General features: G+C 43.2%; 1 protein-coding gene across 2 annotated transcripts in view; it reads right to left on the bottom strand.

Annotated features, from left to right (window-relative positions):
* LOC100227584 (alpha-protein kinase 2) overlaps positions 1-12,619 on the bottom strand; it is a 28,214-nt gene that overhangs the window by 13,511 nt on the left and 2,084 nt on the right. For both annotated transcript variants that reach the window (XM_030258318.4, XM_072922959.1), the window contains exon 2: positions 2,836-4,522. In XM_030258318.4, coding sequence (XP_030114178.4) covers positions 2,836-4,206 — 1,371 coding nt within the window. In that variant the 5' untranslated portion in view covers positions 4,207-4,522. The remainder of the gene's footprint in view (positions 1-2,835; positions 4,523-12,619) is intronic.

The following is a 12,619-nucleotide window of genomic DNA, read 5'->3' as shown; positions in this document are numbered from 1 at the left end:
AGAAAAAGAGGAAGAACTATAATATTTTAAAGGACAGAAAGTGAGTTCTCTGCCAACAACATAGAGCAACAGGCTGACCATGCACAGTTGTCAGGAGTCTATACTCCAAAGCGGTACAGATTTTCCAAGGGATTTTTTCTTGGTGTGTCTCCCGAGAAAGACTGGAGCAAACTTAAGACATGGGCAACAAAATGGGATGTTCACTGGCATTCCTAGGGTAGATCCTACTGGATGAGCAGAGCTGGTATCATATGCTGCAGTTACTGCAAGCAGGACTCCCCTGCTTGCTCTGACACAGAGCTACAGACCCTCTGGCACGGCTGAGGCCTGGACTGTTCCCTTACAACACCAAGCTCTCATCTCAGCCAGATGCCAAATTATCTGGAACTTCTGTGCCAGTTCTGCTTCTCTCCTTTTTGGATAACGCAGTTCAAAATTTTCTAAAAGTGACAGAAATTTGCATTGGGAAGGTCAAACCAAGGATGTCTCAGATTTTATGTGAACAGGCTGTTCGGATATGAAAAAAAAAAAACAAAAAACTAAAAAACCAACAGAATAATGGCTCTTTAACCCAGGAGTGACAGCAGCACCTTGTGCCAAGAGTGCTGAACATTGACCACTGACAGCGACCCAAGGGTGCTGACCACTGAACTCTGACACGGACAGGGTTCTGGCTGAACACTGAACACTGACAGGGACAGAGCGCTGAACACTGACAGACAGGGTACTGGCTGACTGCTAACAGAGACCAGTTCCCCAGTGACACCCAGCAAAGCCTCCCGGCTCTCTGTGCACTATGTCACATCACACAGCTGGCATCATTGGTGTCTTGGACCTATTATTAAAGAAGCTGCTCTGAAGCACCAGGTAAATAAAGAATTTCACTTGGGCCTAGGCCATGAGGTCATGAAAGGAGTGAGGGGCTCCCACCTTAATTATCTAAAGGAAGGAGAAGTCACTCAGCACAGCAGGTGCTGCACAAGACACACTGCAAAGGTTGCTCCAGTTCGACACTCGGTACCAAGGGGAAGTGTAAATCCTTGGGTCATTAGTGCTCTGATCCCGTGGCTGCTCTGTACCCCTCAGCAGACCTGATTCCCACATAGACAGGGAAAATACCACACCCTACCAACGTAGTATGCTGTGGGGTTTGCTGCGAGCCCCTCCCCTTGCTCCCGTAGGGCTGTCTCACATTGGACTCCACCAAACACCCCAGGGTACTTTTACAGAAACCCGTTTGCAGCAATAGATTCGTTCTTACCTCTCTTAGATTACACAGATGGATTTCTGAGGAGTTTCTGGCTTACTAGATGGGTGCTGTGAGAAGCTGTCCACATTTTTCTAGTGCTCCAAAAAAAGGAGCAGTATTCAGATGGGATGCTTTTGCTTGGCTCATTTCAAGACCACATAATTTTAAACCTACACCTGAATTTCATTGTCATACACACATGTTTAAAAATGGGGGGTTGGTGTGCACCCAGCTCTCATCCTTTTCTGTACACCAATACTCATTTTTTATCCAGTGAAAAGTTTTGGCCATGGAAATGCAGACATACTGACTACACACAGCAAAAGTCTAATTGGCTGTTCTGAAATTTATGCCAGGCACCTGACAGCTGCTCTGGGCTAAGAGACTTCTGGGATTTAAATTATTGCACTGGACTTGGGGAAAAAAAAAGCAAACTAGGCCTCTGGCAAACCACGGCCATACACCATGTCAGGAAGCTCTGAGGAGGTTAATTCCAGTGAAGCGTATTCCCCATCATAAGGACATCATGTGCTCCTCAGATGGGATTGGAATTTTATTCCAATACCATAAAACCAGAGAAACCTATGAGCATTTTTCAGGAAGAAGAATTCAGTGATTTTTGACTGCTGAAGACACCCCAGTGGTAAGATTAAAGTCACTCTACCGTGACACTACACACAGAACTTGGAGATATTTTTGCCCAAATGATCAGACGAAGAAAAGCATGTGCAACTGGAAAAATCTTTTTGTGACAAATAGGTTTTTTTCTGTGCAATTAGCTACACACCTTCAAAGAAGAAAAATTTGGGACATATCATTATTTAATAGTATTTATATATCTTGAATCTTTACAAAGTGAAATAAAAATATTGATTTAATTTTCCCACTTAGGAAAACTGGTAAAGCATCATACCAGTCTCTACAACTGTAGTGATTTCTCCAGCTCATTTTCTACCAACAGCATAAAATACGCAAGTACATGGAGAGTACCACAGAGGTTTGAACATTTAATTGGTTTGTATGTTTCAACTGTAATATCCAACCCTTTCATTGTTTTGTTTTTAAAAATCACAGCACTTCATTCACCTCTGTAACACAAACTCTGCATTGAATTCCCTTCATCATTACAAAACCAGAGCAAAGCCCTGCTGATTTGGTTTAGGTTTCCGGCACCAGAAATGGAGGATGTTTTTTTTTGTTGCACATAGATTGAAAAGAAAGTAAATCAAAACATTCTCTGCTCAAATACCAACAGGTATGTGAGAAACTTTCTGGGTTGAAAGAGGCATTACATCGCTAAGATCTGTGCAATAGCCTCCGTATCAGATTTCCCTATCCAGCTGTCCAGAGGCCCATTAGTGCCTCTCACCATTATCAGGCTCACTCTATAATTAGAACAGCTTAGGCTTTACTTGGGCCTTTTCTAAACCCAGATTTTGCTCCCAGCCGTAGCTGTCATTCAGAAGTACATGAATAGTATCTTTCAAAGTAATTTTGATTATACATTATTTTGTGACAAGCAGGAATAAATTGCATTGAGTTCAGCAGAGCAACTCTTTGTGTTAAATGATAAACATGTCACTTACCCCAAACGAGATGTTCTCATCTGGCATCTGGTTTTGCTCAGACAGCCCTCGAGTCCTTTCCCTTTCCCAATGACTGTCTTTATCTGCCTCTTCTGTTGGACACAGCCCAGCCTGCAGTTGCATGCTTTCTGCCTCCTCAGGAATCTGTGCTGAACAGACGCCTTCCTGACTGGGAGACGGAGCTCTGGATTCCCTACCTGCTGCTGCAGCCTGGAAAGACTGTCCTAGAGTACTTACATATCTGCAAAGCTCTATAGGGTTTAACAGCTTGAAAAGGTTTCTCCTCAGACTTTCTGTTAAGGTACAGGGAGTGTGCTGTGCATTTCCCTCTGGCACATTCCTTCTCCCCTCCTCCAGCAGCAGTGAGCTTTCCCCCAGCACGTCCCCGTCGGGGCTGGTTTCTGTCATTGTCCCCGAAGCCTGATCTGTGCAAGCAGTACCTATGCCATTGGCAGAGGAATCTGCCTGTGCAGGAGCAGTGTCCGTGGGCTTTGGTTCGTCCTTTGAGGAACTTGCAGCCAGATGGCCACTTCCATTAGTCTCTTCTTCACTTCTGAGATGTTCATTTCCAGTGGCTGCAGAAGCAACAGGCACTTGATTCTCCTCTTTGTCTTTCAAAATGGTACTTTTATCTCGGTGGTGTCCAACAGTGAGAGTCATCTCTGTCTGAGGAGCTGACTGGCTGTACATAGAGGGGTCTCTTCTTACGTTTACTCCTTTGATTTTTGACTGATGCTCACAGAAGCCAATGGGGGTATCCATAGGCGTAGTGTTATCTGACACTTGGAACACACAAGGCATTTCACTGAGGAAGTAAGCACACCCATCACAATCCTTACTCAGTTTTAGATCATCTTCATCATCACTTTCTAATAAAAATTGCAATTTCTTTTTCCAGATTTCATCTTCATGCACTGTCAGCACATCTGAACATTCAAAGTACTCCAGATCATCATCAGAAAAGTCATCATTTACACTTGTTACTTTCTCTGTATAAATCTCCAGAACAGTGGCAGAATTTTCAGAGTCATCTTTTTCAAAATCTGTGACATTACCTATGAAAGTGTCTGCCTGCTCATCCAGCAGGGAATTCCTGGTTAGAGGTCTGCCCAGCCCAGCCCTTTTACGTGCCTGGACATCTGCCAGAGACTGAGGAGATCCAGAGTCTCCAGCGTTAAGGTAACAGTTGCCTCTGTGACAAGTGGTAACATCTGTGGGGTGAGAAGGCACCTGTCTGCTGCTGTATCCCTCCGCTCTTCCAGCAGCAACATCAACCACACCGTTAAAATTAAGCAGGTCATCACCATCCTCTGACAAATCCCTCAGGCAGGAAAAAGTTGCCTGGGATTTAACTACATTTTTAACATCCATGTTGTCTTCTGTGTTAGGCAAGTGTCTTGAGGGATTTCTCAAGTGGAGACAAAACTGATTTGCTGAGCTTCTCAAGCAGTAAATGAATGATTTTTAAAGAGTCAGAACCAGATGAAATCAACACAGTCTCACCCTCACAGGGGAAACTCTCGCATTGAGCAAAATGTTTCCCATTTTGCTCATTCTACCCTGAAGTCTGTCACGAGTTCATTTAGGACAACAACAAATTCTGGGCAAGTTTTGTTCCTTCTATGTGACTCTGGATCAAGAAAAGTCATTCTAGCTCTCAATGAAGTGCAGATCTTGTTCTGTGCACCTGCAAGTAAAAGAAAGGCAAAGTTTAAAATTACTTCTGAAATGGTTATAGGTATTTTCTAAAAGGTGGTCAGTTGACATATATTTGCAAGCACTTTCAAAACAAGAAATCATTATTTAAAACCGAAGATCAGACATTAAGGCAGTAACCCTAACCTGGCTGTCTATGCAATGACACTTACTGGCAGCACATTGCAAGTGTCCGGAGTGATCTGTGCTAGGAGAACAAATCCTTGAGCACACCCACACATCCATGTGGCACCTTGACAAGGACTCTAGTACACAGCCTTTCAACTTTTCTAAATGCAAACAGGAACCTGCAAACAATGTACATTTCCACACATACCCCACTGCTAGAGCTACCTTCTATTTTGGTAGTCACATTGGCACAAGAGCAGGCTATTCCTTGAATTGGCATCACAGGGACATAAATCCCAAACTCTGTGTGTAGAAATACCCAGAACAACCAGCCTGCTTAGATGTTATAGGGCAATTTCTGTTTAAAGCAATTCTTTTGTGCTCTGGCTTGATATTTGTCATTCCTGCGATGAAAGAACAGTGAAAGCAGGCTTGCTTCAATTTCCTGCTCATATCAAGTTTTCCCCTCAAGCGTGTGTGCAGTAGCAGGGCGGCAATGCTGAATTCACATAAAATCCAAGTAAGATACACCAAAAGGCTTCCACTGGCTGAATCCAAAGAAATGTAGAACAATTTCTCTCTTCCTGTAACAAAAGCCTTGTTTCCTTAGCATTCCCAGCTCTTAGGAATTTAGATACCTGAGATGTTTTTGTGCACTGCTAGGAGCACCCTACTTCATCAGTCACCTTGGAAAAGGTGTGACATGGTAGCACTGGAAAAGTACTGTAGAAGTTTCGAGTAAATTTGACCTCATGGAGGATGCCAGACTAACGGCTCTGAAAAAAAGTGACTACATTTATTCCAGTATTGGTGAAGAGCAGAAGGAAAAGCTTTCTTGCCATGTAATCCAATGAAGCCATTTAAAGACACCTCTGTTCATTCTCCTTTTCCTTCTCCGTGTATCTGCTGTAATGATGTTTCCAGCTCATGTCCTGCCCTGGCCTGGGTCCCTCAGCCCCTGGCCTCACTGTGCCCAGCGCTGCCTCCAGGGCCGCAGGCAGGCAGTACCGTGCCACAGGTACTGCAGGCTGACCGGGGGAGAGAGCTCCGCACCACAGGTACTGCAGGCTGACCGGAGGAGAGAGCTCCACACCACAGGTACTGCAGGCTGACCGGGGGAGAGAGCTCCACACCACAGGTACTGCAGGCTGACCGGGGGAGAGAGCTCCGCACCACAGGTACTGCAGGCTGACCAGAGGAGAGAGCTCCACACCACAGGTACTGCAGGCTGACCGGGGGAGAGAGCTCCACACCACAGGTACTGCAGGCTGACCAGAGGAGAGAGCTCCACACCACAGGTACTGCAGGCTGACCAGAGGAGAGAGCTCCACACCACAGGTACTGCAGGCTGACCAGAGGAGAGAGCTCCGCACCACAGGTACTGCAGGCTGACCAGAGGAGAGAGCTCCGCGCCACAGGTACTGCAGGCTGACCGGAGGAGAGAGCTCCACACCACAGGTACTGCAGGCTGACCGGAGGAGAGAGCTCCACACCACAGGTACTGCAGGCTGACCGGGGGAGAGAGCTCTGCACCACAGGTACTGCAGGCTGACCGGGGGAGAGAGCTCCGTGCCACAGGTACTGCAGGCTGACCGGGGGAGAGAGCTCTGCACCACAGGTACTGCAGGCTGACCGGGGGAGAGAGCTCCACACCACAGGTACTGCAGGCTGACCGGAGGAGAGAGCTCCACGCCACAGGTACTGCAGGCTGACCGGAGGAGAGAGCTCCGCGCCACAGGTACTGCAGGCTGACCGGAGGAGAGAGCTCTGCACCACAGGTACTGCAGGCTGACCGGGGGAGAGAGCTCCGCACCACAGGTTACTGCAGGCTGACCGGGGGAGAGAGCTCTGCACCACAGGTACTGCAGGCTGACCGGGGGAGAGAGCTCCACACCACAGGTACTGCAGGCTGACCGGAGGAGAGAGCTCCGCACCACAGGTACTGCAGGCTGACCGGGGGAGAGAGCTGAAGCTGGACTAGAGCCTGCTGGTGAAACAGCAGCGGCTGCGTGGCCGGCTGCAGTCTGCCTCTCCTTAAAGAGCACTAAGCAACCAGGGATACCTTAGTTCCTTTTGGGCAAACCTGCCACCAACACCTCTTCCACAGTCACCTGGGTGCTGGAAAGTTGGGAACAAAGTTGGTTAACAGCAAGGACACAACATTAGGTGTGTAACAAACAGTTTGAGTCCATGTACACCAAAGAGCCCAGACAAACAGCACATGGGGCAACCAGACCAGCCTTTCTGATCACGCTGCTTTCCTTTTCAACTCCAAGGAATATATTTAACAGGACAAAAACAGAGCAGTACGGATTAATCTTTTCCTCATCCATTTTATTACAGTAACATGAAAATACCCTTCAGAGTTCAGCCTCTCCTCTTAAATATGCATTTGCTTAATGTTTCCTGTTGCACTCTTTCAACACTTCTCTCATTTTTGCTTTTTAGAAGCCAGATGTCTCTCTCCTCTCTTTTGGAGGTTGCAAATTATTTTAAAAGCATGGTAATTTCTCCAGCTGAAAAGAGCTTTGGCAACATGTTTTTAATGCAGACTAATGAAAAGCCTTTACTAAAACCATTGTACTAGACAGTTATCGTTGTCTCAGTTTGGCTGCACTCTGACATTGAGGGGAAAAGAGCCGTCAAGATTTCTCCATATGAAAATTACATTGGATTTCCATGCACTGCCGGATGCAACCACAGAAATGAAAGTAAAATAATATTCCAGGAGAAAACTGCAATAAATGATGAGTTTCCACCCAAGACAAAGAGATACTATCTTTTTAAATCTGGGAAGAAAATAGAAAGTATTAAGATTTTTTTAAAAATTCAATTATTGAACTCAGACAGAAACTGGAAAAAGAACTTTTGGTATGATATCCACTCAGCTCATCAGGAAAACTTGTAACAGAAGATGCACAGTGAAGTTCACAGAGGAAAGAGGAATGGGAGAGACCATGATAATTTACCATTGGCTTTTGACTAGTAACCTGAAAATTAACTCACTTCCTGATAAACTGGGAGTTGAACACTTGCTGGCAGAAGACACAAAAACATTTAAACATGCCAGGGTGCTGTGGCTGCTTGTCCCAACTCTCACTCTGAAAACCAATGATATTCCTTGCTGAATCACAACAGCGGACACCTGAAGCACAGCCACACAGGAGGAATTCACCCACCAGGTTTGAGCAGGTCATGGCAGGAAATATGCCTGATTTGGCTCTCTAATCTGCTGCAAACAGATTTTCCATTTTGTACTGATCAAAGCCATGGGGAATTTTTATAGTAGCCCTTGAGGCAAATGAAACACAAGTTCATGCTCAGCAGGGTCTGCTCAGCTCCTACCTGGGCTCAGTGCCTGGGAGCTGAGATTAAGGGAGAACAAAGCTGGGAGCAGCATGAGACAAGCAACCTGACAACTGTGCTTGGGTGTGATTGAGGAGAAATATTGAACTGATGTAAACCTGCAACAGTCAGATTAACAAGGAAGCAACAGGCAGATGGAGCTGCTTCACCAAAACCCTTTGATAGCAGGAAGTTATCGGGATTTGTCAAAAAAACAATCCATTCCAAATAATAGTTAACAAAAGAATGGCTGGGTAAAGCATCAAAATGGCTAAAACAATCACCCAACATTTCTGTAAGGCAAATATATAATAAAACAAATTCAAGTCAATTTCCTGAAGAGATTCTTCATTTAAAATTCATACTTTGTCATAATCCCATACTGGTTGTGAAAAGCCTGTTCACTATTCATAGTGAAAATATTGTCTGAAATTCCAGTTCTAAACATAAAATCTGGCTGTTCAAAATTATTTTCCTTGAAATGACATCACTCCCAATTGAAACTTTTATACATTATTAAACATGTTCAATATCTGATAATTTATTTCAGTTGAGATCAAAACAGTTTTGAATTACACTTTAACATGGAAGGAAAAAAATTTAAAATATTTTATATTTTGTAGGTAGTTTTGGTGACAAAGCCACTTCTAGTGATTTCAGAGGGACCTGTGGGGTTATTCCTAATGTCAGAAAAAAATTAACTGACAAAAATATATAAACTTGATTAAAAGGTGGCCATTACATTTTCTCTCTTGCATCACATTTTTCCTACTTTATTAAATTATTACCAAAACAAAAATCTTCTTGTGAAAAATGACCAGATATTGGCTTTTGCATTTATGTATTAGCCTATGCATGTTGTTGGTGATTATAACTATTTAGAAATAGTATCAATTATAACTCTTTTTAGCTGCATGTTAGTATAATATAATCTATCACCTTAAGCATGCACTGTATTCCTCATAGAAATAGCAGTGTAATGAATATAATAGCTATGTATCACTTATGGAAATAATAATAATAGTGTGATGAATGTACTGTGTTATGGACCTTAGCAAAACATAAGATGGGAAAAAAAGGCTTTTGTGTAACCAAAAACAGTGTAAGGCCATCCAGCCTGTCCAAGTGCTAAGATAACCGTGGCACAAACCAGAGCACCGGAGCACAATTAGAGAATACCGTGTTAAATTTAAGGAGGGCATACTAAACCCTTATCAGAGGACGTGAAACAGCAGGATGGAGACACATGAAAATATATTGACCTGACACCCAGGATGTCATGCAGATAAGCCGGGGTATGAAGAAGTCAGACAAAGAGGTTCCCAAAACATCAGAAAGTTCAAAAGAACACTTGAATTATGCATGAAACACAATACTATGCAGGTATCTTATTGATGTAACAGTATAAAGATAACATTGTCTGTATGCCCCCCCCCCCACCCCCACTGGAAATACTGTCCTTTTTTTATCCTATTACTATAATTATTATTATTTTTAGACTTCTAAAAACTCTAAGCAGTGAATTCTGTTTTTCACATTCATTTGTAAGCAATTTTATATTCACAGAAATTATTTATACGGGAAGCTCATGCATTTTAGCAATTCAGAAGTGAATTTGTGCCTTTCTGTGAGGTTCATGTCCTCTAGAGTCAGTGGAAAAATCCCCTTTATGACGTCTCTGAAGCATTTTTCCTTTGCTCAAGATCTATTCATGGAGTAATGTCTGTTTTGTGTGCAGACCCTTTTCAGTAGTGCTTCTTCCTATCTTTCAGCAGCACTCACTGGTCCCTGACCTTGCTGGAGCTGTCCGCCCACCCAGGAACCACCTCCCGTTATCTGTGCAGCCCCAGCTCCGGGCTCCGGGTCCGTCCCACGCATTTCCACGGCACAGTGAGCACCTGGTCAATGCCCACCCCTCGATGGAGCCAAGCTGTGACCCCCCAAAGCTCCCAGCCAGAGCAGGTCCTGCCAAGGACCTGCCTCACGCCCACCCAGCCAGAGTAGTGGGAAGGGAGAGGCTGAGTGAGCCCACACGGGGGATATCAGAAGAACACCGGGGGAATGACACTGATCATGCACAGTAGTTCACACTGGGGAATAGCCTTTCATCAACCAACACTTTGGGCTCTCTATACCGAGCTGACAGCAGTTCTCGGATAGCTGAAACAAGAGAGAGAGCTCCAGAAACACTGTGTGCCTCAGTGCACATGGACCATGGCTGCAGGAACTGCACTGCTGCTGGCCACACCAATTCTATCAGAACCCTTTGCCTTAAGTGCTCGAGGATTAACTTTCACCAAAGTTGTACACACAAAAAGGCCAGCCTGGAAGATGTGGATGTGAGCCACACACTGTCTGCTCACCTGTTCTTTGAACACTTCTCCACCAGACAGATTCTGTTTAGAGAGTGGTTGTGTACTTTGCTTTTTTTATTGGAACTTTTTGGTCTGAGACAACTCCTCAGCTGCCAGCTGAGCTTCCTGCTATGGTCTCCACTCGACAGGCTGAACTTTGGGATCTGGAGTTATTCTTTTGCAAGACAATTATCTTCTATACTATCCCATCCCACCCTACTCTACTACTGTTCTTAGATTTACCAAAAGCTCTTTCTCCATCTGCCTGAGCATACATTATACATTCCCATACATCCCTTTAAGAGATGTTTTATTGGCAGGTAAGAAAGAAATACAATAAATTTGGTCAATATAATTAGACTTCATGTAAGTTGAACATGAAATATTTCCAAACCAAACCACCAATAACCACAGAACTTGTCTTGATGATGAACAGAAATGGTTATATATTACAGAGATCCAACCAGAAAGCTTGCTGGTATGAACAGCAATATCTAAGAAATATTGATTAAAGGAACAGAAAGCAGCAAAAGTAGAACAGAAACAAAGCAAAACAAAAAAAGCAGAACGGAATCTCCACTAACCATGGGATCCCAGGACTGACCAACTACAGCACCATATGTATAACACGAAACCTGTCACCTGTGAAATCTGAGTATCCTGCTTAAATGCTGCTATGCCCCAAGGTTAATGCTAACTCCCTTGCCATTCTCCCTGGACAATTTCTCAAACATGTTTTAACTTTCCTACAGAACTTTGCATGTGTTTTGTTTAGCTCCTCTCAGAAGTCAACAGGTATCATTGCACCTAATCCCCATTCCCACCCTGCCAACTGTTTTATATCTGGGAACATACATAGCTTTTTACTCCTCATGCAGGGCATCTCTCAACAGAGATATTTTGAAGTTTAACATTTTTCTTCTTCCAAAGTAAAACAAAACATAAGACTTTTCAGTTATACAATTAATACAGATATTACACACCAATGTGTATTTCTTAAAGGAGGTATTATATGCCCTGTATGGAAATACATACAATATACTTATGATCTGGAACATACAACTTCATCTTTCTAGAAAGTTTGCCATGAATGTTTTATGTTTAAATGCTTTTCCTGATGTTCTGTGTTTAAACTTTTCCTTTAAGAGAAGATTTCAGAAGTTCTTGGTTAAAAGTTTCATCAACACTGACACTGTGAATCTTGTAAGCTCAGTGCATCTGTAAGTACTAATGGAATCAAGTTCCATTGAAATTTCTGATCCACCATTCCTGGTCTATACAAGTTTTCCAACTTGTAACACCATAAAAACATTTTCCAAATGTGTTGTGATCATGGTTGCATTCTTAAACTGCTACCTTGTAAAAGTCACAACCTCCAAGAGAACAGAAACCAGAATTTTGTGAACTCTACTCACCACAGGGCTATAGTAAGGATTTATACAGCAGTGAGCGTACTACAGAGTGAAACATTCAATGAGGTAGTAATGAGAACCCACACGTGCACAGATTTACAATTATGCATTTTCTACTTGTTTCTTCACCTCACAGGAATTCTGCCTGCTTCAGTTCTGTCTCAAATACAAATAACTATAACCACATTATTCTTTTCCAAGTCCTTTGAGATACCACAACCAAATGGAACACCTTGAGCAGCGTACTTGTCAAAGAGTGCATAGTGTCAGAAACCAAAATACAGAAACACTGTATTATCTAAACCAGTTACCACACTATCTATTGGATTAACAAGGTCTAGGTAAGAAAAACATCAGTGAAGTTGTGGCTGTTCAAAAAGCAGATGTCTGGAAAATATGCCCTTGCCAAAAATTCTGTGATATATTGAGGTTCTTCAACTGCCAGTATCCAAGGCTTTTTGACAACATTTTGATTAGTGCAGTACCTGCTGTAAACAGCTCCACAGTATAAAAACACCTCATCCATAATTTATCAGCTAAATGGACTAATAAATTACTGGCTCTGCACATGTCAAACAAACACCTTAATATAGAGTAATTAAAATAAGCAATCACAGCACAACTCTTAACACTGATCTGTCTTATTCTATTTTTAACATCTGTCAACCATCTGACCCTGTCAGACTGAGCAATTCATGAAGACTGGGAATCATCTATTACTACCAAGTGACCAGACCTTTTCCTCAAGAATGGAGGAACTTTTTATGTAATGCATATTAGACCGTGCAATAAATATTTAGAATTAACAAATGTGTTTTTCAGGATACCTTTTATCACTTACACACTCTT

This window comes from Taeniopygia guttata, chromosome W (assembly GCF_048771995.1).
Source record: "Taeniopygia guttata chromosome W, bTaeGut7.mat, whole genome shotgun sequence".
In the NCBI taxonomy this organism is placed as follows: domain Eukaryota; kingdom Metazoa; phylum Chordata; class Aves; order Passeriformes; family Estrildidae; genus Taeniopygia; species Taeniopygia guttata.
Note: the sequence above shows the minus strand (reverse complement) of the source record. Positions and strands in the feature narration are given on the sequence as shown.